This window comes from Ruditapes philippinarum, unplaced genomic scaffold (genome assembly GCF_026571515.1).
Source record: "Ruditapes philippinarum isolate M1 unplaced genomic scaffold, ASM2657151v2 ctg1046_1_1_1_1, whole genome shotgun sequence".
NCBI lineage: Eukaryota > Metazoa > Mollusca > Bivalvia > Venerida > Veneridae > Ruditapes > Ruditapes philippinarum.
In genome coordinates this window covers 98,494-125,814 of record NW_026863462.1, presented here as the reverse complement: position 1 = coordinate 125,814, position 27,321 = coordinate 98,494, and the positions used below count along the sequence as shown (strand labels likewise).

The window sequence follows — 27,321 nt, the reverse complement described above, 5'->3', positions numbered from 1 at the left end:
ATTGTATTTAGAATACATGTTTTATTTATGAACATTATATGAATACACTACAAATTGTCCCTTTAAAATTGTTTTCATTACAAAACTGTTATCCATCTCTCACAGTTTATTCAATGCAGAAATTTTTATACGAAGTATATATTACGGGTAAATAGCTACCACTGGTTTTCATATAAATTATTATATGTATATCTCATCTTACAAACTTCTTGATTTATTTTCATTATCAATATGGGTAGTATTACATGCCCATACGATCTTAGCAAACTACTTTACTTTTTTCTCAATATTTCTCATTCTTTTTTCTTTCCTTTACCGGCCATTGTCTTTGTAGGGATTTCTCACCTCATTATCTACGCATGCCAGGAATAACCTAATGTCCATTGATATTGTTGTATATAGGGTGAGAATAGGTCTTTTCTCTGCTCTTCACTGGAAACTTAAAGGTTTATCTCGATTTTCAAAATTTGAAACACTGCTGTGGTTATCCTTTCTGATCATCTTATGTGGTGATGTGCATCCTAACCCAGGGCCTGAATCAACAACATCCACGTCTGAGTCCACAACTACAAACGCATCAAATTTTCATGACACTTTTGCTAATAATTTAACAATTGTTCATTACAATGATCAGAGTTTTCTAAGCAGCAAAAAAAAAACATCCTTCTTACTGAGCTATCTTAAATTATTATTTTAGCTTTTACTGAAACATGGTTAAGCCCAGACCTTGACTCTTCAACTATACATTTTGAAAACTATTCATCACCACACAGAAAAGACAGAATCACTGATAAATATGGCGGAATTTTTGTTTACGTTAAAGATAGTATAAATGTAATAAGAAGAATCGATTTAGAAATATCCAACACAGAATGCAATTGGATTGAAATTAAACCTAAGCACAAAAAAATTCTCCTTGGTACATTTTATCGTCCACCGAACTCCTCTCAAAATATTCTCACTAATATAAAAAACTTAATTGGATTTGCTAAAGATACTAATATAGATATTATTGTTACAGGTGACTTTTACATTAATACACAGAAACTCTCATCTAAACAGAAGATTGATAACATTTGCATGGAGAACGGCTGATAACTGAACCAACTCACTTTACCAAATCATCAAGTTCTGTTCTAGATCTCTCTTTTCTTTCCTCCACGGAATTTCTTGCTTTTTGTGGAGTTGATGAACCCTTCCTATATCAAAACATACGATACCACTGCCCTATTTTCTGTTGCTTTAAGTATACTAAAAATAAGTTTAATTCTTTAAAAAGGATACTATGGCAATTTGATAAGGATGATTATAATAGTCTTAGACAGAAAGTCAATCTTAGACTTGAACACATTAAAACATAACGATATCAATCAATATGCACTCAATATTACGTGAAAAAGAGAGAAATAAGAATCCCTAAAGAAAGCCCAACAATTCCTAACAAAACAGTTACAATCAGACAAACAGATCCACCCTGGATGCACAATGAAATAAGAAAATACATCAAAAAGCGCAAAGGAGCATACGATAAAGCTAAAAAGTCAAACAATCAACATCATTGGGTTATTTATAAGCAGTTAAGAAACAAAACAACACAACTTATTAGAAATGCACGCACCAGTCACACAAGCAAACTTGCTGAAAGGTTAAAATCAAACAACCTGACATCATCAGATTATTGGAAAATATTGAAACAATTTATCAAACCAAATACACAAAATAGCAACATACCAACTATCACTGACAACGACAAAATATACACAACAAACATTGACAAAGCCAATGCCTTTAATAACTTCTTTCAATCACAAACTGTACTTGCTGATAACAACAAACAACTCCCAGAAACAACACAAACTGTTCATAATCACTTAGAAAACATAAATATAACACCACTAGAAGTCGCATCAATACTTAAATCACTAAGCGTAGGAAAAGCGGTAGGTCCAGACCTCATAAACAATAAAATCCTAAAAGAACTCTCTCAAGAACTTGCTGAACCACTTAGTTGCCTATTTAATCATTCTTTACAGTCTGGTAAAGTTCCTTCACAGTGGAAATTAGCCCATGTATGTGCTGTGTATAAAAAAGGAGATCCTCAAAATATTTCTAATTATAGACCAATCTCACTTCTTAGCACTCTTAATAAAGTAATGGAAAAAATTATTCACAAACATGTTTACAACTTCTTTCTTGATAACAACACTATTACTTCACTCCAGTCTGGATTTGTTGCCAAAGATTCTACTGTAAATCAACTCACTTCAATTTATCATACTTTCTGTCAAGCTCTTGATGAAGGCAAAGAAGTTAGAGCGGTATTTTGTGATATTTCAAAAGCTTTCGATCGGGTCTGGCACAAAGGTCTAATACATAAATTATCTCTAACAGGTATATCTGGTAAACTTCTTGAATGGTTCAAAGACTATTTATCTGATCGACAACAACGAGTTGTACTTTCTGGATCTACTTCAGACTTACTTAATATCAACGCTGGTGTTCCTCAAGGCTCAATATTGGGACCTATTCTGTTTATTGTCTATATCAATGACATTGTCTTGGACATACAATCAATCATTAGACTGTTTGCTGATGACACATCTCTCTATCTTATCGTTGAAAACCCTATCACCGCTGCTGAAATCATGAACTCAGACCTTAATAAAATAAGTAATTGGGCAGATACTTGGCTTGTCAAGTTCAATCCGAGCAAAACAGAATCAATTTTTATAACTAAAAAACATCGTTCACATACTAGTAATCATCCACCTCTTTTTATGAATAATATTCAAATCTCTGAAGTAGAATCCCATAAACATCTTGGAGTTACGTTATCCAACAACGGGGACTGGTGTGAACACATTTCTAATATTAAACACAAAGCTTGGCAAAGAATCAATATCATGCGGAAACTTAAATTTACCCTAGACAGAAAGTCCCTAGAAACTATTTACTTCTCCTTTATTAGGCCAATATTAGAGTATGCAAACGTCGTATGGGACAATTTGACACAAAAAGAGGAACTTGAATTGGAACAGATACAGTTGGAAGCAGCTCGAATCATAACTGGAGCCACCAAATTAGTCTCACTATCAAATCTGTACAAAGAAACTGGTCTTGAAACTCTTAAATCTAGAAGGCTTAAACACAAATTAATAATGTACTACAAAATGACAAACTTCCTGGTACCACCATATTTATCTTCTCTAGTCCCTGAATCTGTTGATGATGTCACTCCTTAAATTATAATCTTAGAAATGGCCATAATACCAGAAACATACATTGTAATACTCAATTCTTCTCTAAATCTTTTCTTCATGCTACGATCAGTGAATGGAACCAACTACCTGTGGAAGTCAGAAATTCAGAAAGCATCGGCATATTTAAGAAAAAACTAAATTCTACACTTTCAAAAGTACCTATATACTATTATCACGGTAACCGTAAGTCCCAAATCTTACACACACGACTTAGAACCCATTGCAGCATTCTAAAGGAAGATCTCTTCTCTAAAAACATAATTGATGACCCCTTCTGTCAGTGCGGTGAGATTGAAGATTCATGTCACTTCTTTTTTTAATTGTAATCAATTTTCCCGCCAGAGAGCCATATTCAAGGAACAGCTTCAACAAATAACAACAGTTTCATTGTCAACTATACTGTATGGCGATAGAGGTCTCAGCGATGAAACAAATGCCAAAATATTTGATCTTGTACATGAATATATCTCTAGCACACAGCGGTTTTGTCTTGCCTAACTCCTTACATAATTCATAAACAATATAAATGGTGTACTTACGAGCGTTTATCACGTGCTTTCATAATTCAACATTCTTTTAATTCATCCTATACTATATTATTATGATTTATAATTTGTCTCTTATTTAACAATAATAATAAGATACTAGGTCTTATATCCAGGATTTAAATACTCCCGATAACCACAAAAATAATTCAAATAATATATATTGACACATAAGTAAAATTTCCTTTTCTTATATAAAAATTATCACAGATATTTGCTGTGCAAAACTGACCTATCATCCCAATCAAAGACAATGGCCACTTCTCTTTATATATAATCGCACATTTGTTGTAATTCTCATTTTTTTCGTCGTTTGTTGTATTTTCATTACTTATCTCACTCTTTCTAGGCGTAATAATATAATTATTTCATGTTAGTAACTAGTATACTTACAAGTACGTGTTGTTACATTGCAATTTGCTTTATTTTTACAATTTACAGGAAAGAAATCTACATAAGTCTTTGACTTCCTTTTCAATCCTGTTTATATAATGTTGTTGTATCATAATTGTATATGTTTGTATTATATGAAATAAATACTGTTTAAACCAAGTCTTAATCCTTTGACCTGTAGGTGTGACCCGACCTTGAGCCGGCACATCTGGCATATAAGTTCTGCACATTATCTGGATGTGCTAAAGAATTGACGCAAATTTCGTAAAAATCCTTCAAAGCTTTAAGCATTTTTTCTAAATCAGTGGAATATAAGGACCTATTTAAATCTTTTATTGTGCATTATTGTAATACACCAGTCATTTTTCACCACCTCCCTTGCCCCCGGGGGAGTGCGGGTTAAAAAAGAATCGTGTTTTAATGTTTGCGCTGTCCCGCGGCATAAGGCAGGAATGTTATTATCTGAGTATCCCGTGCAGGGCAGTGGTCGGCTTGGTTTAAAGTCAATGCCCCCACCCGCTATTCTTAATGGGTGGGGTTGAGTGGTGCATATTCATGGAATAATAACTGATCACCAATCAACAGCCCTTTCAAAAAGACACTAATATAATAGTATATAATAATAATAATAAAAAAATTATTATAATACATATAATTTTAAAAAATGGGCCGAAAAGGGTCGGCCGAAACCAGACTTGACCTGCCGAAAACAACTGGGCCGATTCCAAAAATGGTCCGAAATGTGTCCAAACCACTGTGCTAGTTTAATACTCAACTATGGGCTGTTATGAGATGTGAAATCTGTTTTAATTGGCTAAAATATGTACGAAAAACGAAAATAAAATATGTGCGAAAAACTAAAATAAAATATGTATGCAAAACTAAAAAAAAAATATGTATACAAAACTGAAAAAAAATGTATGCAAAACTAAAATGAAATACATGTATGTATGTAAAACTAAAAACAAAAAAATGCAAATATCTCTTTTATGCCAACGTAATTTTGTTATATGAACACAATTTTTAGATATTTCAAGTGGTAAAATTAATGAAACTTTTATCACTTAAGCATCATATAAAGTATTGACCGCCATCTTGAACTCCACCTCAAATATTTCAATGTCGCAGATCGAAAATAAGTCAGTACTCAGTATTTAAGCAGAACTCAGATGACAGCTTTAGACCTCTGGAACCCAAAGTGCGTTGATATGTAGCATATTAACGCACTTTTGGGTCAATTTCTCGATTTTGACCCCAAAGTGCGTTGGACCCCAAAGTGCGGTGCGAAGTTTAACGCACTTTGGGGTCGGACCCCAAAGTGCGTTTGACCCCAAAGTGCGGTGTTACAAGGCATATCGCGGTAAATTCATTGAGATTTAATTTGTATAAGCATATTATGTGTTTCTTCTCATTTCATCATGAAAAAACTTTTAAATAAACAGGCGTGAAAAATTGAAAGTATATATAAAACTTACTGTATCTACATATACTATTAACCTATAAAATCATTTTATAAAAATTATATTTTTATGATAAGATTAGGATAATAGCATGCATAACGCATTAGGTAAAGGCAGTTTAGAAGCGCTATTTGTTTCATTTCAGTTATGCATAGCACTTGCGAGCATGTCAAATGCTTTGGAGATTGGCTGCAAAAAACCAAAAGTCTATGAATGCATGACACATAGTGATGTAAGTTCAATTAACGTTTATAACAATCAATGAAAACGACGTATCTCTCTCCCTCCCTGCCTCCCTCCCCCTCTCTCTGTCTCAATGAAAACGACTGGCCACTTCTGGGTTGGAAGCCTACTGGAAAACGATCCATCAATTAACTGTCCAACGCGTAAAGCAATCGGTCAAACGCCACTAATATCTGTTAATCTGACAGTAATTGGCATATGATATTAACTTTTTGTTCCATATAAATTTCTAGATGACAATCCAGGTCAATATTTAGCCAACGAATAAGCTTCAAATCATTTCTAAACAAATTGTCTAGTACGATTAAAAACATTAAAAAAATCATTATTTCCCTTTTATAAAATGAAAATATTTTGAAAATAGGCAATATAAATTTAAATATATCAAATTAAAAAAGTAAAATACATGTAAAAATACAACTGCACTTATAGCCAAATAGCGTAGGCTCGAGATAATTGATTTGATTTACAAAGATAAAGTGTTCTTTCCCTTGATTTATATTTATAATAATGCTTGCATGATTGACAACTATTGCAAAATAATTAGGAGTCGGGTTGAGAATATTGAAGAATTAGAGCTAATAAAAAAGTTCGTACAAAACTCGGTTATAAGGTAAAGCAGATTTTTCTGAATCTGGTTTGATAAGATATCTTATGAGAAAGTTCGTAGGTGGAGAAAGACATTTCTGACAGACAAAGATGCAGAAATCTGGTCGAGCTGTAACTGTAACAGGCAAAACTGGGAAATAATTTAAAGTGATGGCAGGTACACGAGTCTTGATATTATAAAAGCTATTGGCATATCGGTATCCAAATGGAAACCCATACATTGACATAAGACCAAAAAAGTAAGAATACAAAGGGTTAAGACATTGCTCAAAATGGTTGCTATCTTAAAAAAGAAACAATTCGCAAACATTGTTACTGGTGACGAAATATGGGTTCACTATTTCCGACCAGTAAGAAAATAATGGAAACAAAATATGGCGAGCCAAACAACGGTAGGATTTAGGCGATATGTTCGTTTACTTCATTATAATACTCCATCACATACATCTGAACTGATGAAGTAATTTTTAAAGTCGGAGAAGGTTACAGTCTTACATGTACATCACACACCATACTCTCCAGATCTAACCCTTTCCGGCGGTTTTCCTTTTGTCAAAACTTTATTCCAATATGGTTGTCGGCACAAGTTCTGGTAAATACCATTGGCTCAGCCATTCCTAAATCAGCGTACATTGACGCATTTCATAAATAAATTCAGTGATTAATATTATGTATTTCAAACAATAGAGAATATTTTAAAGGAATGTAATGTCCATTTGACTATTTGAGTCGGATTCTTTTAGATATCGTACAATATACATTACATACCGAGCGACTCTGGTATTTTGCAATTAATAATTGCGCAACATACATTTTGTCAAAGGAATGACTATTGACTAAAGAGTAATAGAATATAAAATAATATCATTGAGAATGATGTTTTTGTTGTTTCCAAATAAGGGGGCAGGGGACCTAAAAATTAGCAATTTTGTAGTTAAGTGTGGTCAGAAACACAATTACAAATATTTCAAAATCTATAACACAGTCAGATGACCAGCTGCACAGCATTATTCAAAGATATATATATAATTTTTCTTCATGACTTCTTTATTCAGGTGATAAGCATGTAAAATCCCCCAAAAAGCATTTTTTAATACTTTAAAATTCATGCTGGCCAGTTCTTAAGAAAGCAAAACTTATATGTATCCGAGGAATAATGTGCCTTAAATAACCAATTTTTGCCAAAATATTTTTTTCAGTGTGAAGACCAAGGATTAAAAGGAAATGCCTGCGTTGACAAAAATCGACAAAAAATCTGTATGAGATGTAAGATATGTAAAAATGCTTTAGATTAAAAATTAATCCACGTGAGTAATTTTCAAATAAATCAAAAGAGAAATCGGAACGGCAGAGCAGACGATAACAATGCGAAAGTTTAGAAAAATGTTTTATAGAAATACATTTCTGCAAAAATATTTTAAATATATAGAAATTTCTTGGTTTAAATCGAACATGTGGCGAATGTAACACACTAGAATGACCCTGTATATATTTATGGTCCCCCAATCAATACTTTTATAAGAAACCTTATGCTCCCATCATGCTACAAATAACATATTATTATTTCTTTGTAATTGTAACCCTGTTAAAATATTTTTTTGTATCGTCATAAATTATAATGGTTTATGTGCGAATGCGAAACAACGCAAAAGCTAAAAATAGAAATACCTTTAAATGTCTACGTGTATTTATACAGAACTAATTAATGGATGATCACCAAACTTTTCTTGGATAGTCTTTTTATCAACGTTCAACGATAACATGTCAAAAGTACAATAGTGAAAAGTCGAAATAACGAAACCAGGATGGTGAAAAGTCGAATATACAATAATAAAAAGTAGAAAGTACTATGGAGAAAAGAGAAAATCCGAAATAACGAAACCACTATGGTAAAAGGTCGAACTTATGATGTTGAAAAGAAAAATGATTTCAAGTTTTTACCATCGTGGTTAAGTTATTTCGATTTTTCACCGTCGTACCTTTGACTTTCATCATCGAACCGTCGACTTTCACAATCGTAATTTTGTGTTTTTTGTTTCGATTTATGTGTGTGTGTCACGATGGCCTCAATGGAACACCGTTATATTTACTTCTAGTGCTTTAAGAAAAACAACAAGTCTAAAAAGTACTTGTCATTGTACTTCGCTGCACATGTTCTGACGAACTGATTGAAGGTTCACACTTTTATCAAATATCATAGCTTAAATATTCCTATCATAGCTTTCTTGATTACCTTCAAAATACATTCAATGCTTTATATCATTCAGGTCAATGTGCAAAATTTCATCAATGTAGATGGGATAAAAATGAACTTGTTTGTGATAACTGTGAAGAAGGTTATTTTGGTGACCATTGTGAATGTCAAAACGGTAAATTATTAAAAATTGATCTTTTTCATGATTCTTTTTCTGGTTTAGATTTACCTTGGTTGTAGAATTATTTACTTTATGTATGTAAAAGAATTTCTAATTTTGATATTAAGCCATTTGTAAAATCAGTCAATTAAAACAAAACAAATTCATATGTACAAGTCATATGTTTCACGTTTATCAGTTTGCCAAATAAATTTTCCAGAAACTAGTCCCTGTGACTTAAACCCTTGTGTGAACGGTTGGTGTGTAGAATATGGTGAAAGTTATCAATGCAAATGTAAACCTGGATGGGAAGGAGTGCACTGTGATGCAGGTAGTGCAGATATTTTTTTTATCAAAATTCGAAAAGGTAAGCTTAAGTAAGTATTACATTGTCTATCAAGATGATGACGTACGTGTTTGTAACCCGTCTGGAATGCCCCTCATGAGTAATTCGTAAACAACGACATTTTCGCTTGACTGAAGAATGTTTTGTTGTTACTGAATAGTTATTATTAGCTCTCCAGAGCCGAAGGCTCAGGGTGAGCTATTAGTATCAAAGGGGGATGCTCCGGCGTCCGTCGTCATTTGTCAACAATCGTCTTCTTCTCTGAAACAACTAAGAAGATTTACTTCAAATTTGGTCTGTAGCATCCTTGTGACAGTCAAACTTGAATTTACTCATTTCATTCCGATTGGCCTCTTTTAGGGGTCTCTAGGGCTAAAAATAGAAAAACCCTTTAAACATCTTCTTCTACAGAACTAATGGATGGATGATAACCAAACTTTGTCTCTAGCATTCTTGGGTAGTCTTTTATCAAGTTTGCTCATATGAATTTGATTATCTCCTTTTAGGGGTCTCTAGGGCTAAAAATAGAAAAAAACCTTTAAACATCTTCTTCTACAGAAGTAATTGATGGATGATTACCAAACTTTGTCTGTAGCATTCTTGGGTAGTCTTTAATCAAGTTTGCTCATATGAATTTGATTGGCCCCTTTTAGGGCTGCTAAAGCTAAAAATAGAAAAAAACCTTTAAACGTCTATTTCTACAGAACTAATTATGGATGATCACCAAACTTTGTCTGTAGCATTCTTATGTAGTTTTTTTTATCAAGTTTGCTAATATTATTTTGATTGGCCCCTTTTTAGGGGTCTCTAGGGCTAAAAATAGAAAAAACTTTTTACATCTTCTCCTACAGAACTAATTGATGGATGATCACCAAACTTTGTGTGTAGCATTCTTGGATAGTGTTTTATCAAGTTTGCTCATATTAATTTGATTAACCCCTTTAAGGGGCCGCTAAAGCTAAAAATAGAAATACCGTTAAATGTCTATTTCTACAGAACTAATTAATGGATGATCACCAAACTTTGTCTGTAGCATTCTTGGGTAGTCTTTTATCAAGTTTGCTCATATGAATTAGATTGGCCCCTTTGAGGTGTCTCTAGGGCTAAAAATAGAAAAACCTTTAAACATCTTCTCCTACAGAGCTAATTGATGGATGATCACCAAACTTTGTCGGTATTGTAGTGTTTTATCAAGTTTGCTCATATCTATTTGATTATCCCCTTGTAGGGGCCACTTAAGCTAAAAATAGAAATACCGTTAAATGTCTATTTCTAGAGAACTAATTAATGGATGCTCACCAAAATTTGTCTGTAGCATTCTTGGGTAGTCTTCTATTAAGTTTGCTAATATTATTTTGATTGGCCCCTTTTAGGGGCCGCAAAAGCTAAAAATAGATAAACCTTTAAATGTCTATTTCTACAGAACTAATTGATGGACGATCACCAAACTTTGTCTGTAGCATTCTTGGGTAGTCTTTTATCAAGTTTGCTCATATTAATTTGATTGGCCCCTTTTAGGGGCCACTTAAGCTAAAAATAGAAATACCCTTATATGTCTATTTCTAGAGAACTAATTAATGGATGATCACCAAAATTTGTCTGTAACATTCTTTGGAAGTCTTTTATAAAGTTTGCTAATATTATTTTGATTGGCCCCTTTTAGGGGCCGCAAAAGCTAAAATAATAAACCTTTAAATGTCTATTTCTACAGAACTAATTGATGGATGATCACTAAACTTTGTCTGTAGCATTCTTGGATAGTGTTTTATCAAGTTTGCTCATATTTATTTGATTGGCCCCTTAAAGGGGCCGCGAAAGGTAAAATAGAAATACCGTTAAATGTCTATTTCTAGAGAACTAATTAATGGATGATCTACAAACTTTGTCTGAAGCATTCTTGGGTAGTCTTTTATCAAGTTTGCTCATAATAAAGATATGAATTAGATTGGCCCCTTTTAGGGGTCTCTAGGGCTAAAAATAGAAAAAAACCTTTAAACATTTTCTCCTACAGAACTAATTGATGGACGATCACCAAACTTTGTCGGCAGCGTTTTTTTCAAGTTTGCTCATATTAATTTGATTATCCCCGTTTAAGCCCCAGGTCATGGCATTTCTTCAAAGTATTGTTTAAACATATTCTATGCTCAAAATAATATTAGAATATATTGACATTCCAACACTGAAAAGCAGTTGTTTGTGGTGAGCGACTCAGGGCCATCATGGCCCTCTTGTTTCTATAATTCTTTTCTTCCGCTATTAATGATTCACATTTTTTTAATATAAAAATAACTATTTTAAGATTTTAACTTAATCATCATCTATAGTATGAAAATGTTAACATTTGATTAATGAGTATGATCTCATATGATATAAATTGCGTGCACAAATCCATATGGCATGAGGTGTATCATGTTTCAATGAAAAAAAGCTATTTTAACTCAGCTGATGTGCGTATATTAAAAATAGAGAAAAACAGAAACCCTCTGTACATGTATTTAATGTCAAATAGTTATATGCTATTTTTGGGAGAGATTTTAAGGGAAAGGCACACTTATAGCGTGTAGCGTTTATTTTTTTGTTTAAAAATTTTTTGTTGTTTTAAAAGGAGTTTTGTTGATTTGTTGAAGTTGGTTGAATTTAATTGTGGTTATCTTTATTGGCCAGGTTTCTTTGGATGTGACTAGTTGTTTTGGTTGTTGAGTTATATCTGTTAAGTAAGAAATATTTGGTTGATATTGGTTGAATGTTGGGAGTGATTTTGTCTTGTCAAGATTATATTAGTTGATGCTTTGTTTTTTGAGAATCTCTGTAAGTACTGGGTGCTTTAGTATGCTTTTCTGATGCTGATTAGATTTTGTGAAGTTATTATTGTTGGTTGAATGTTTGTGGTTTAAACTGTATCTTAGAGTTGTGAAAAATATTCATTTTTGTGTATTTCATTTTTTGTGTTCTGTTTTTTTGTTTTGTCTGATCATAAGTTGTTAAAAGCTTGGGCTCGCGAAAAGGTATTTCGCACAAGTGGTTGGTTAATGATGTTTGTTTGTTTTGGGGGTAAATAATGATCAGAGTTCTTTGTTTTGGGTGTAAGAAGTAATCAAAGTTTGCATGTATTGATTTGAGATTTAAAAAGGATAAAAATACCTAAATATTGGTGTTAATTAAACAATTACACGCTCGTTTTCCAACTGAGAATATTTCAATTTTAAGTCAGGCGGTGCTGCCCAGCCTCCATATCTTGGAAATAAGCTTTTGTTTTATTACTAAATCTTTGCTAAGATTAAATAACATCAAGGCAGTCTTTCTCCTGACAATTTGGGGGCTCGTCCGGGATATTCTCTTTAAGTTGGAATCTTTTCTGGCAAAATATTTTTTGTTAAACTTTGATAAAAATTTTGTTAAAATATGATAAACAAGATCAACAAGGAAAGGCGGCGTTCAATGAACGCTACCCCAATACGACCCAGCAGCAAGAACCAGTGTTAAGGAGCCCAGGCGGACCCTTAGTAACCTTAGATCATTTTCGATCTCTTTGTAAAAAAGAACAGTCTAAAATAGCTGTTGGGCGTAAATCGATAAACATGTGTTGTGGTGTTATACAAGTAAACCCTCTGTACAAGTTTAAGTGTAGAAAAGCGTTGACGGACTGTGTTTTAAGTTTATGTAAAGAGCACCCTTGGTTGAATGCTGTTTATACTGTGATAGACTTAAGTGGTTTTGGGGAGACATTTGTTGCGATAGTTTGAATCAATGTGATAATAAGTTTATATCAATGATGAAGATAGGGACCTATAGCTTATAATTTGTTGAAGTTAGACATCAGTTATTGATAAAGTTTATTACAGGTGTCCAGTGGGTGATTATTCATAAAAGTGTACGTTAAAGTTGAATAAATAGTTTTTACCGCTGGTGCCCAGTTAGTTTACCTAGTAGATTAACACTAAAAGAAGACTAAAATAGAGTAAAACAGAATCCCTAATGAAAGCCCAACACGACATTATTGAAAATGTTGCAGGCTCGGTATATATTTTTTTCACTTGAACTAAAATCAGAAGTAAATGCGTTGCTTCAAGAATTTGAGGATTTTTTTACTGACGTTCCTGGAACTACAGATCTTAAATTTCACAAAATTGAGTTGACTGACAAAACGCCAATTCGTATTAGATAATATACGATAACATTTGCAAAAAGAACAGCGGCGGTAGAGGATGAAATTACGAAAATGCTTGAATGTGGTATCATTGAAGCAGCAAATTCTGATTATACTTCTTCAATTATTTTGGTGAAAAAAAAAGGATAATACATAAAGCTTTTGTATTGACTTCAGACGGCTCAACTCTGTAACAAAGTTTGATACAGAACCAATGGGAAATGTTGAGGATGTGATGGCAAAGTTCAAAGAAGATAAGTTCTTCACGAAAATTGATTTGACCAAAGGTTTTTAGCAAATAACTATTTCAGCAAAATCAAGACATCTTACATTTTCTACAACAGAAGGTAGTTACCAATTCAGAAATGGTCAATTCTGGTGCAACATTTAATAGAATGTTGCGGAAGTTGCTTTCCGGGGTAAATGATACTGATAACTATGTAGACTATGTTCTTGGACATACGGTAACATGGGAGAGACATATGAAGATGTTGAAACAGTTGTTCGAAAGAATACGAGAATAAAATATCACAGTTAAACCTTTTAAATGTATAAATGGATTTCAAAGTATACCATTTACCGGTCATGTTGTTGGCAAAGGTCAAATGAAATTTAAAGATGACAATTTGAGTAAGATTAGAGACGCTATGCGACTAGAGTCAAAGACTAGAGTCAACTGAGATCATTTCTTGGTTTAACTGGATACTACAGAAAATTCATTGCTTCATTTGCAGAAATTGCTGCACCATTGACAGATCTTACACAGAAAGGACAGCCAAATAAAATCATATGGAAACCAGAACATGAAAATGTCTACGAAATTGAAGCAAGTATTGACACGATCACCAATACTACGACTTTCAGACTTTTCAAAGTCATTTGTTCTGCAATGTGATGCTTCAGACACCGGAGTTGGGGCTATACTATTTAAACAGTTTGATGATTGTCTGCTTCCAATAGCTTACGCAAGTACGAAATTGCTGAATTGAGAAAGAAAATACTCGGTTATCGAAAGGGAATGTCTTGCAATGGTATTTGGAATGAAGTAATTCAACAAATATTTGTATGGAAAAGAATCTGAACTGCATACGGACATGCTTGTTTGTTTGTTTTGGGTTTTACGTCACACCGACACAGTATAGGTCATATCGCGACGTTCCAGTCAAATAGAAATATGCGAGTTTTGGGAGAGATTTTAGATCAGCTAGGGAAAGGCACACTTATAGTGTGTAGCTTTTTTTGTTGAGAAGAGAATTTGTTGTTTTAAAGAGAGTTTTGTTGAAGTTGGTTGAATTTAATTGTGGTGATCTTAAGTGGTCAGGGTTTATTGGATGCAATTAGTTGTTGAGTTATATATGTTTGGTAAGAAATATTTGGTTAATATTGGTTGAATGTTTGGAGTGATTTTTTCTTGTCAAGATTATATAAGTTGATACGTTTTTTTGAGGATATCTGTAAATATTGGGAGCTTTAGTGTGCTTTTCTGATGCTGATTAGATTTTTTGAAGTTAACATTGTTGGTTGAATGTTTGTGGTTTATACTGTATCTTTGTGTGGTGTTTTTATTGTTTTGTTTGATCATAATTTGTTTAGAGCTTGGACTCGCCAGGTGTCTAGTATTGTTTCGTATAAAAGACGTAGATGTGAAAAGATATTTTAGTGGTTGATAAATGATGTGTGTTTGTTTTGGGGTTAAATAATTATCAGAGTTTGTTGTTTAAATGTATATATTGATTTCAGATAGAAAAAAGATAAAAATACCTAACAAATTGTGTTAACTAAACAATTACACGCTTGTTTTCCAACTGAGAATATTTCAATTTAAAGTCATGTGTTGCTGCCCAGCCTCCATATCTTTGAAATTGGTCCTTGTTTTATTACTAAACTTTTCCTTCGATTAAATAACATCAAGGCAGCCATTCTCCTGTCATCAAATGTCCAGTAATCCACGTTACAAGAAGGGAATATCCTATACCAACTGACTATTCTCTTCATGGAACTATTTTAGAAGCGGCAACATTTGCCAAATATCTTGCCGTGGATATATCAAATGATTATTCTTTGGACCAACGCATAAAAAGGCATTTCCTACGTCCCAATACAAAGATATACATCAGAGTCCTTTAAGTTTGTAAGACCTTTTTCAACTACAAATATGCTTGTAAAGTTTGTTGACTCATAAATCTAACTTTGTAAGACCGCCATGGTCATTCCGAAAAGTGACGTCTATCCTTGATCGACCTCATCAAGTAACCTTTATTCAATGTTTTTTTTAAAGAATAACATGTAGTAAATGTACATTGCTTATGTGTCAATGATGTTTTTTATGCACATCATATTTTACAGATGTTGATGAATGTTTATCAAGTCCATGTGGAGTTGGTAGTTGTATCAATGAAATAAATAGATATAAATGCGAATGTCCAAACGGTTATGTAGACAACTGTCAAGGTGTAGATCGTAAGTCGTTTTTGTATAAGATTTATTATCATTATTATTTATTTGTTGTTGTTGTTGTTTCTATGTTTTAATGATATTCTTACAAGTATACACTATCAGGTCTAATCCTTTGTCAACTATTGACATAATTGTTGAATTTTAATGTCAATTGAAGCGACCTTTTCAAAATCATAACTATTATCCTTTCACCATGTCAGCAGCAGACAAAAAATACAATTTCGAATATAGGGAATATTAGTTGCTCTACTTTGAAGATCGATATATTACACAGAATCAACACGGGGTGGTCTATTTTCACGAGTGGCCAAAAAAATGTCGATGCTTTTTAAAAGGATTGAAATAAATTTTACTGTTTATTGTCGCATAACATCATGCACACTCCTACGTGACACATCAAATCATTACGTCACAATGATCATTTGAAAACATAATTTTATAGATTTTCTCGAATTATATTTAAGTTTGACATGATGTGTGCAAATGTAGATATACGAAACTTCCTATAGTCATGAACATTTTATTTGCAACGGAGTGTTTTTATGACCAAATTTTAAATCCTGTTGAGGGCCAACCAATTCTACCTTATCAACCAGTGTAGATCAGCTGGCACATATGTGATCATGGTCAGTACTGTTGGTTATACAGTCAGTTATTATTTTCAAATTTTCCTTCTAAATGATGAATGATTTTGTCTAGACTGAAAGATTGACAAGTTTATTTAAGAGATTTATCGTGGTGTTAATTTAAGTTTTATTCTGTTATTACGCATTTAGATATTGTTATGTTACATTATCAAAATATTACTTCATTGTACACTGAAAAGTAATGCTTCTTTTATATTCTTGTTCATAAAGTATGCATGGATGATATTAATAGAAAGCGCTATAAAATATATGCAAATGACAATAATTTATATAAGAGAGATTTAATTATGGTTCTTCTCCGGTTCTGATATTTAGTACGTGTAAGTATACATAGCTTTCCTGAAAAGTAGATGGCATGCCAAATTTTACGAGTAGTATATAATTTGAAACTTAAAAAAGACGTTGGGAATGAGATATTGCAATCAAACTTGATATCAAGCAAGTTGATGTGGGGACTTAAATTGTATTTGCTTTTGGACCTCCTAGAATCAAGTTTAATGTTACTGAAAATAGAAAAAAGATTTCCTACTAGGAATAAAATATTTTAAATAAGCTTGGTTTATAGTAAACCTCAAAGTTGGCTTCAGACTACTATATATTACATAGTTTTGACCTTTTTCTCTCTTTTATTTTTTTGGTATACAGATGAAACATCATAAAATACAGGTCAAGTTTGACAACTCAATTAACACATAGTTTTAAGTCAAGACATCAAATTCACATTTTCTTTAATTTTCTAAAGCATATATACTACGAAGAAGCTTCATTTATGTGGCAGGGGTTAAAAATATAGAAATTCAAAGAATTTGCTTACTTAATGATATTGTTCACATATTATTTTGTACAAGTAGATCTATAAATATTACATTTTTCGAAATTGAGAAAACAAAAAAAGTATTATACTAAAAATGTGCATTGTTTGATTTAAATTATGTATGCATAATACATAAACACTGTTCCAGCACATACTATTAAATCATATTCATATTAATAGATTACATTGAAGCACTGTTCACTCTTTGTCTTGCCTAAGTAAGTTTATTTCAAGTCATTTTGTCATGTACATGAGAGAAAATAGCAAATTATCAAATGTCTACTTTTGTTTTTAATTTCAAGCTCAACTGGTTAACCTTATTATCGGTTACAGAAGCGTGAGTTCGTCATTACCGTTTGGTTCCTATGGGGCATACAAAGTCGTAGATAACATTTTTGGGAAAACATTGGAGTATTCGTTCGCTTCGTACGTTAAGAACCCATGGATTAAAATTCAGCTCATAAAAGAATACGGAATCAAAAGAGTTGTTATTTATAATAGACAGGAACAAGGCTGTAAACATAATTACGATATTATTATGGGAACAAAAAACGACTGTGGTAAGTACTAAGAAAATTTTATTGATGTTTACTTGAAGGAAGTTTCCATTGAAGGAACCTCATTTTAACCTTTTCCCTTATATAGACTTGTTTTGACGGCTTTTTGTCCCCCCTTTTTTGAGGCCTCAAACAGTGAAAAAATGCCCTATTTAGGCCCCTATCACTGTTTTTCGTTTGAGAAATGTTGTTAAAAAAGTGAAGACTTTTTCGGCGCGGCCCCCATCAAAATGATACATCAGGGGATTGCCAATGTTTGACATGTGACAGGCTAAAAATGGCCTCAGGTTGATCTTAAGATAAAGTGTAACAAACGCTGAAAAGCTTTTTACTTTATCTCAATGCATTGAGAAGTTGCAGCCCTTTGAAATCAGTTTTTTTTCAGTGATTTTTCGCAAATTTGAGACATCCCCCCGTTGCCATGGTAACAGGAAATTTAAGATGGAGCATGTTGTTACAGAGGTAAAGGTTCAGTCAACATTTGTGCCAAGTTTCATCAGAGTATTGAAGAGCATTTTTCATAGTTTTATAACAGTTGGAACTGGTAACAGGAGGCTTTTCAATCAATATGCTCATGTGGTAAAAGGTTAAATAAGAAAGGTTGACGGCATCAAAACAATTGTAATTTATAATAAACAAGTAGTTTTCAACGTTTGAATTCACGTACAATGATGATGATTGTTGCAAGTCATTGCATGCTTTGATTTTACAACCGTTAGATACCCACGCTTGATTATTATGTAGTCTGCTAATAAATGTTAATGATTCAGCTGAGGGTTTTCGACGATGTGATTTTACATTTGTTTTTAAACCAAATAGTTTGAGTAAAATAATATGAAAATAATATAACAGCTATGTGTTCTACATTACTTTGATAACTATTTTTGCCAACAGCTATTACATGAAATCATACTGGTCACATAATACTAAATTTATATATTTAAATATCCTATCTCAAATACAAAAAAAAATCAATTACTAATCAATTGGGCAAAGTAAGTTTCAACGTAAGACTAAGAGTCAAACACATTTTATTAACCCATTATAATATCTAAAATAGGTCAAGTTAGCATGTTAAATGATATAAAAATAGCATTAAATATCAATTTAAAGTCAGCACATGTTAAAGTAACTAGTAATAAAGTCCAAAAAAACATGTAAGAGTAACCACTGATAAAGCTTAAGGAAACTCTGAAGAATGTCGAAACTAACGAAACAATAATAAAATCCAAATACGCATGAAAAAATAGATGAAAAAAACACTTAAGAATGTCGAAATATAATGATCAAGTGTGCAGGTTCAAGTGTCAAACAAAATAAATTTTGCACTTTTGAGTGACCAATAAAGGAAGATCAAATAAACACGTTAAACTATGAAGCAATACGTTCAATAAGCACGTAAGGTAGTCCAGTAATAAAGATAAAGTTTTCAGGCTCGTGTTTCTACAGAAGATCAATATAAAAACGTTACAGAATCAATAACCAAAAAGGCAATCTAACATTTAGCATGTTCGATTATTATGTAATAAGGTTGTAATTAGCACGTTAATGTGTCGAATTAAAATCAAGTTAAAATACAACCAAGAATATACGAGTGTGTAGAGTGTCATAAATAAATAAATCACGTTAGAGTGTTGTACAACAGTAAGTAAGAATGTCAAAGATAAAGAAAAAATAACAGATAAGAGGTCCTAGTATCAATATCGAGTAACAATGTTAAAGTTTTTAATATGAAAGATACAGCAAGTACACGTTATAGTACCTAATGGTGGAGTAAGCACGTAAAATATTAAAATCCTCGGGACGTTTTTTGTGTCGCCTCTACGGAGTAGTGGCGAAATATAGGGATCACTTCTCCGTCGTCTGTCTGTCCGTCCATCTGTCCGTCACAAAACTTGTCCGGACTACTCATCACAAACTACTGGTGCAATTTCATCCAAACTTTACAGGAATGATCAGTACCAAGTCTAGTTGTGCATATTGTCAGCATTTTCCGGTTCAATGATTTTTGTCAGAGTTATGGCCCTTTAATAATTTTTAGCTCGACTTTTTATTTGAAAAAAAAAGTAGAGGTATTGTTATAGTCGCGACGGCGTTGCCGTTGCCGTCCGCAAACTTGTACCTGGATCATAACTTTTTTTATTTCTTGGTGTATTGTCTTCATACTTGGCCGCAACAACCCTTGGGACAAGACCTTTCAGTAGACCACACTAACCTTGACCTTCATTCATTAATGACCTTGACCTTCAGGGTTAAAATTCCAAATTTTGCTTGTTCATGCTGTTATTGGCTGTAACTTTTTTAACTTTGTTATTTTTGAAAGGATTGTCTTCAAACTTGAACATAATAATCTTCAAGGATATCCCTTAAAAATAACCACACATACCTTGACCTTCACTCATAAATGACCTTGACTTTGAAGGTCAAATTATTGAAATATTCATTTTTTTGGCTATTATTGGCTGTAACTTTGTTATTTTTGAATGGATTGTCCTGAAACTTGAACATAATAATCTTCAAGGATAACTCTTAAAAATAACCTGACAGACCTTGACCTTCACTCATTAATGACATTGTCTTTGAAGGTCAAATTATTGAAATTTTCATTGTTTTGGCTGTAACTGACTGTAACTTTGCTATTATTGAAGGGATCAACTTCATATTATAACAGAACATTCTTAAGGACCAGACCTTGTTGTTTATCAAACCCAAATTTGCTTGGGCTCTTTAATGACCTTAACCTTGAAGGTTAAATTACTGAATTTTCTCAGATTTGTGCATTAAATGACCATAATTATATATTTATTGGTGTGTGTGTGTGTATATATATATATATATATATATAAAACAAAAAACACAGTCCATGAGTTAACTTATTTAATTATTTGCCAACCGGTTTCTCTTATGATCATCAGGGCAAATGTGACGTCGTCGCATAGTAACGACGACGTTTTTGTGTACACATGTGTACGCATAATCTAAAAATAGTAACGTCATTATATAGTATTAAGTTTTGGATTAAAAACATCAATAAAATAGCGTTCTTTAGATAACCTAGCTGAAACGTTTTTACTGTGAAATTTATAAAATGGGAAAATACAAAATTTCGGGTCTTTTTTAGAGCATTTATCTAAATGCTCACTTAAAGGTAATTGTCTGGTTGATGGGTCTCTTATCTGCTGAGCATGAACAGTTTTTCTGTTTCTGAGTTTGTCACGTGTTTGGCCTATGTAAAATTCTTTGCAGCCGTTGCAAACTAAAACATATAAAACATTTTCAACAGTACAGTCCATATTTTCTTTTGTATGAAATATTTTATCCTGAAGTTTTAAAGAATATCCTTCTATTAAATAATCACAGAGGCCACACCTCTGTTCGTTGCATTTTTTAACACAGGGCATTATATTGTTTTCTTTAAATTCTGAACTTATTAAAATGCTTTTTAAATTTGGTAATTGTCTTTTGCATTTTATTATGTTGGTGTTGCTTATTATCTATTTTTCGAATTGCGTGTTTCTATTTTTCGAATTGCGTGTTTCTATTTTTCGAATTGCGTGTTACTATTTTTAGAATTGCGTGTTTCTATTTTTAGAATTGCGTGTTACTTTTTTAGAATTGCGTGTTTCTATTTTTAGAATTGCGTGTTACTGTTTTTAGAATTGCGTGCTACTATTTATAGAATTAGGTGTTTCTATTTTTGGAAATTGCGTGTAACTATTTTTAGAATTGCGTGTTACTATTTATAGAATTGCGTGTTACTATTTTTAGAATTGTGTGTTTCTATTTATAGAATTGCTTGTTTCTATTTTTAGAATTGCGTGTTACTATTTTTAGAATTGCGTGTTTCTATTTATAGAATTGCTTGTTTCTATTTTTAGAATTGCGTGTTTCTATTTTTAGAATTGCGTGTTTTTATTATTAGAAATTTCTTGTTACTATTTATAGAAATTGCGTGTTTCTATTTTTAGAATTGCGTGTTCCTATTTGTAGAATTGTGTGTTACTATTTATAGAATTGCGTGTTACTATTTGTAGAATTAGGTGTTTCTATTTTTGGAAATTGCGTGTAATTTGCATATTATGTTATACCCCCTGGCGTCCGTCTGTCTGTCTGTCCGTCCGTCCGTCCGTTAGCAATTTGGTTTCCGGAGCATAACTAAAGTTCCATTTGGCCCACAATGTTCAAACTTCATAGGATGATTGTCCGTATTGAGTAGAAGACCCCTATTGATTTTGGGGTCAAAAGGTCAAAGTCACTATTACCTTAAAACTGAAAACAGTTTCCGGAGCATAACTTAAGTTCCATTTGACCCACAATGTTCAAACTTCATAGGATGATTGTCCATATTGGGTAGAAGACCCCTATTGATTTTTGGGGTCACAAGGTCAAAGGTCAAGGTCACTGTTACCTTGATACTGAAAACAGTTTCCGGAGCATAACTTAAGTTCCATTTGGCCCACAATTTTCAAACTTCATAGGATGGTTGTCCATATTGGGTAGAAGACTCCTATTGATTTTGGGTCAAAAGGTCAAAGGTTAAGGTCAGTATTACCTTGAAATTGAAAACACTTTCCGGAGTATAACTTAAGTTCCATTTGACCCACAATATTCAAACTTCATAGGATGATTGTCCATATTGGGCTGGAGACCCCTATTGATTTGGGGTCACTAGGTTAAAGGTCAAGGTCACAATAACCTTAAAACCAAAAACAGTTTCCGGAGCATAACGTAAGTTCCATTTGGCCCACTATATTCAGACCTCATATTAAATTGAAGACCCCTATTGAATTTTGGGTCACAAGGTCAAAGGTCAAGGTCACTATTACCTCAAAATTGAAAACAGTCTCCGGAGCATAACTAAAGTTCTATTTGGCCCACAATATTCAAACTTCTTAGGATAATTGTCCATATAAGGTAGAAAACCCCTATTGATTTTGGGGTCACAAGGTCAAAGGTTAGGTTCATTATTGATAACTTAAACCTACAGCTGTAAAATTTTAAAGGATGAACAGCTAATTCCCATGTCTTAGAAATGCTTCATCCTTACTAAAAAAAAACACAACACTTTCGGGCATATAATGCTCCGCCTAGCGGTGCTCTTGTTAGAATTGCGTGTTACTATTTATAGAATTGCGTGTTTCTATTTAAAGAATTGCGTGTTACTATTTTTAGAATTGCGTGTTTCTATTTATATAATTGCGTGTTTCTTTTTTTAGAATTGCGTGTTTCTATTTTTAGAATTGCGTGTTACTGTTTTTTAGAATTGCGTGTTATTATTTATAGAATTGCGTGTTTCTATTTAAAGAATTGCGTGTTACTGTTTTTAGAATTGTGTGTTTCTATTTATAGAATTGCGTGTTACTATTTTTAGAATTGCGTGTTTCTATTTATAGAATTGCGTGTTTCTATTCATTTATTCTATATATATATACAAAATAGATAAACAAAACTCATGTTACAAGACAGACCAACTAAATTTATAAAAAGGAAACGTTAAGATATGTTCAAACCTTTCTATGTTTGCGTTTACAAAAAGTAAAAAGTCGAGCGTTGCCCCGCCCGGCGGTGGCTCTTGTTATTTTTAAAGTTTGTCCGGACTACTTCTCTTATATTTAAATGAAACTTTACAGGATTGATCTGTAGCTCAAGTCCTTGCGCATATTGCACGTTTTTCCGGTTGAATGATTTTTGGCCGAGTTATGGCCCTTTGATAAAAAGGTGTTTTTTTCTGTGTGTTGCCAGATACACAAAAGCTTGTCCGGATTACTCCTCATAAACTACTGGTGCAATTTTCAAACTTTACAGGAATGACAAGTACCAAGTCTAGTTGTGCACTGTCCGTCTGTCTGTCCGTCTGTCACAAAACTTGTCCCAACATGAAATTGGCCACCATGAGGCGACATATGTGATCACTGATCACTCTTGTTTATAGACATATAGGCAGCTTAAAAGCATATAGGATTTCATTAAATTGGGCATGTTGTTAGTATGTAAAAGCAGAAAAATTCCAAAAGAAAAGAAGTTTGGTGTCTTTCAACGATCTCACTTTTGAGTGATCTACCCATGACTCCGAATTATTTAGAACGTAGGAGTATGTTGTAATAGAGATTTAGTCAGCTTTTGTACAATAATAAAATCCAAACCATCGAAATGCTATAAAAGTAATGAATTGTATGAAATCACCATCACAACATGTGGATGAAATTTACTGCAGAATTAATATTTGACTTTTTGTTTCAATCATCGGTTCCTAAGATAAGATTTGACAAGAGCCTTAACAACTCGTCTCTCTGAAAAAGGTACTATACATGAGCGGAACACTTGATCCGTTATTGTAGCTTTCGATTTTACCAATTTAAAAAAAATAAATAAATAACACCTAATATAAGTAATTAAATGAATTAATTATGAAAAGAAAATCTATGGCCACTCTTATAAGAACTTGGACGTTCTGCCTGGTCACTATATAGCTACGATCACATGCCTAGGTAGCCCAATGCAGTATAATATAACAAAACATGTCCACGGACAGCGCGCTCCGCTTTTCCCCGATTGAAACAAGCTTGTTTCTGAGGCCATTTTACAGCAACACCTTTCATTCTTAGGCAGTGTCGGCTGTAACTGTCTTTATGAAGTTTTCAGAATGATGATATTGTTCTAAAAACACTATAAGTTACTGCAATGAAATAGAGTTTGGCGAGTTACAACAAAGTGACATTAAGTTTGCCGTATTTTTGTCCTTTAATGCTCAAAATACTCAATTTATAATAACTTCTTTGTAAATATTTCGCTGTTTCTAATTAATATGATTTTGTCAAAATGTAATTATATATATATACATTTTTGTATATATATATATATATATATATATATATATATATATATATATATATATATATATATATATATATATATATATATATATATATATATATATATATATATATATATATATATCACAGCATTGTTTATAAGTCGTTTCACAGAATCATTGAATGTACATTTTACTTATAAGCTGTTTTTGGTATCTACTAGTATTTTATCAAATTGTTATTTATTGCAGCGGCTAGACTAAGGGATTTGACGATATATGTTGGAGACAATGTTTGCGCACTCTATGCAGGTCCTGCAACGAATCAATATTATGTCGAAATACTATGCAATCAACGAACGTATGGAGATTCTCTTAAAGTAGTAAAAGACGGACCCGGGCTTCACTTTTCTGAAATACAAGCATTTTCATAACAATATTAACACAGTATATATTTAGAAGAGGGAATACATTACGTACTAACATTTTAAAATTTGTGCTTATGATTAAAGGGATTCCTTTGAGTTTTTACAATATTAACACAGTATATATTTAAAAGAGGGAATACATTACTAACATTTTAAAATTTGTGCTTATGATTAAAGGGGTTCCTTTGAGTTTTTTCGGCATTGCGGGACAGGAAATAATTTTTTCCAAATAAATGTTCCATTTGATGTAGGTCTAGACAAATAACCCGTGTGCAAAATTTTAGATCATTTGCCTACTCCTTTTTTTTTCAGAAAAAAATATTCTGAAAAACGTTGCAACGCTTTAAACCCAAATTATGCTTGATCTATGTAAGGAACTCAAATGTTAAGTTTTTAGGCTTTTGGACCTCAATGGAGACCCTTTAATGTTTGTAGGAGCCGATTGAAAATTGTACCATGCTTAGAATAATTTTGGGGAAAATGATATAGAACTAATAAATAACATGTAAATATTCTATCGGATAAAATATTATGTTTTTTATTATTAATTTATATTTTTAGGGCTCAGTGCAAGAATATGTTATTCTTTATTTTGGAATAGAAAAAGTAGTGATATTTTATGTGAATTAAAAAACACCTAACATATTTACCTACCTACTCTAAAAGTATGAATAGGTTGTGTATACATGTCGGAGAAGTGTTAACTTTAAAATCAATATGTAATTATCTATCACATAAAAATATATAGTACAATATAATTACATACACGCTTTGTATGCTTTTTAGGGTTTAACGGCACGTTGATATATTACTGGTCATATTGTGACGAACACTATACTTACAAAAATATCATTATTAAATCTGAAGTGAGTTTAAAAAAATGTAAGTTTAATCTTAGAATACAAATTTACATCTTTTTAGTAACAGGTAAATATATTTGATTGAAATCAAAACAGATCTGAAACTATTTGACGGTTTAGAAGAGATAAAAATGATGACAGGTTAAGCCAGATGTTGGTATTATAAAGTTTGTTGAATATGACTTTGTCCAAATTTGATTTATATTCAGATAAAATAAGTTAACTGATGGGAGAACTGTACATTTACTGCTTGAGTATTTAAAGAATCATAAGCCAATATCATTTACTTTTTTAATTTGTTATATTTATGTGGGATCTATTATTTCACTGAACTAGTTTTTAGATATCATAAAAAAGCTACAGGAGTAATAGAGTTTTCAAACATAATAGACATTTAAATGGAACTAATTGTGCTGATTTATTTCTATACTGCTTTGAGAGGAATTTATGTCAAGTCTTGCCCCAACACTTCCCGCTACTTAGATGATATCCTGAACATGAATACTCATTATTTCGATCAAATGGTAGCTAAAATATATCCCAGTGAACTTATATTGAATAAGACTAACTTTTCAGACATTATTACATCTTTTTTTAAATTTAAACAATTGTATCATTAACAATACTATAGTAACTAAATCTATAATAAAAGAAATTATTTTGACTTTAATTTTAAATGTGAACTATCCTGATTTACATCATATGGAGTATACATTTCTCGATTATTTAGATTTCGTCGCCTGAAAAACGTTTTGTTCTAAGTGCCATTTTGTTGTTTTTGAGAAAAAAGCATGTAAAGATTTAGTATTGCATAACTTTTTTATTTATTGCCGGTTTTTGAAAATTTAAAAACTACTAAACGTGGTGTCGGGAGAATAACTCAATATCGTTAAAGATAATTTATGTTGGTTTTAATACTTCCTTGCTTAAAAACCGTAGAAAACATTTGGAGATAGAACAGTCCTTGTAACTTTTTTTCAAAAAATTGTTAAAATCAAAGTGTTCAATGTGACTTAGAACATTATGTCTTTTAAGTTGAATTGATTTATGTCACATAAAACAGTATGTTTTATCTTTTAAAAGGCTGCCAAAATGTTCTCGGCTAATTACCCCTTGATTAGTAGTCTTTGAGACCCACACTAGACCATATGCATCTATGACATTTGAAATTTTATTAAAATCCTTTGATCCAGTACATTATTAAATGGCATCAAAACAAAAATATAAATAAATAAATAAAGATTAAATACCCACATAAATTTTGTAGACGTTTTTATCTATTTTATAACTTTAGCCATTACAATTTAATACCTTCAAATTGATTCAATGTCTAGAAAAAGAAAGCTGTAGACGCAAACGGGAATAGGAAACTTGCAAATCCTCTAGAATG

The 27,321-nt window shown here is 32.2% G+C and overlaps 1 protein-coding gene across 1 annotated transcript in view; it reads left to right on the top strand.

The window, feature by feature from the left end:
- Positions 1–26,514, top strand: part of LOC132722140 (fibropellin-1-like) — a 33,220-nt gene extending 6,706 nt beyond the window's left edge. Inside the window, exons 2-8 of the mRNA XM_060706573.1 lie at positions 5,804–5,890; positions 7,710–7,776; positions 8,778–8,879; positions 9,085–9,195; positions 15,704–15,817; positions 17,578–17,835; positions 24,896–26,514. Coding sequence (XP_060562556.1) covers positions 5,804–5,890; positions 7,710–7,776; positions 8,778–8,879; positions 9,085–9,195; positions 15,704–15,817; positions 17,578–17,835; positions 24,896–25,077 — 921 coding nt within the window. The 3' untranslated portion in view covers positions 25,078–26,514. The remainder of the gene's footprint in view (positions 1–5,803; positions 5,891–7,709; positions 7,777–8,777; positions 8,880–9,084; positions 9,196–15,703; positions 15,818–17,577; positions 17,836–24,895) is intronic.
- The last annotated feature ends 807 nt before the right edge of the window (positions 26,515–27,321 follow it).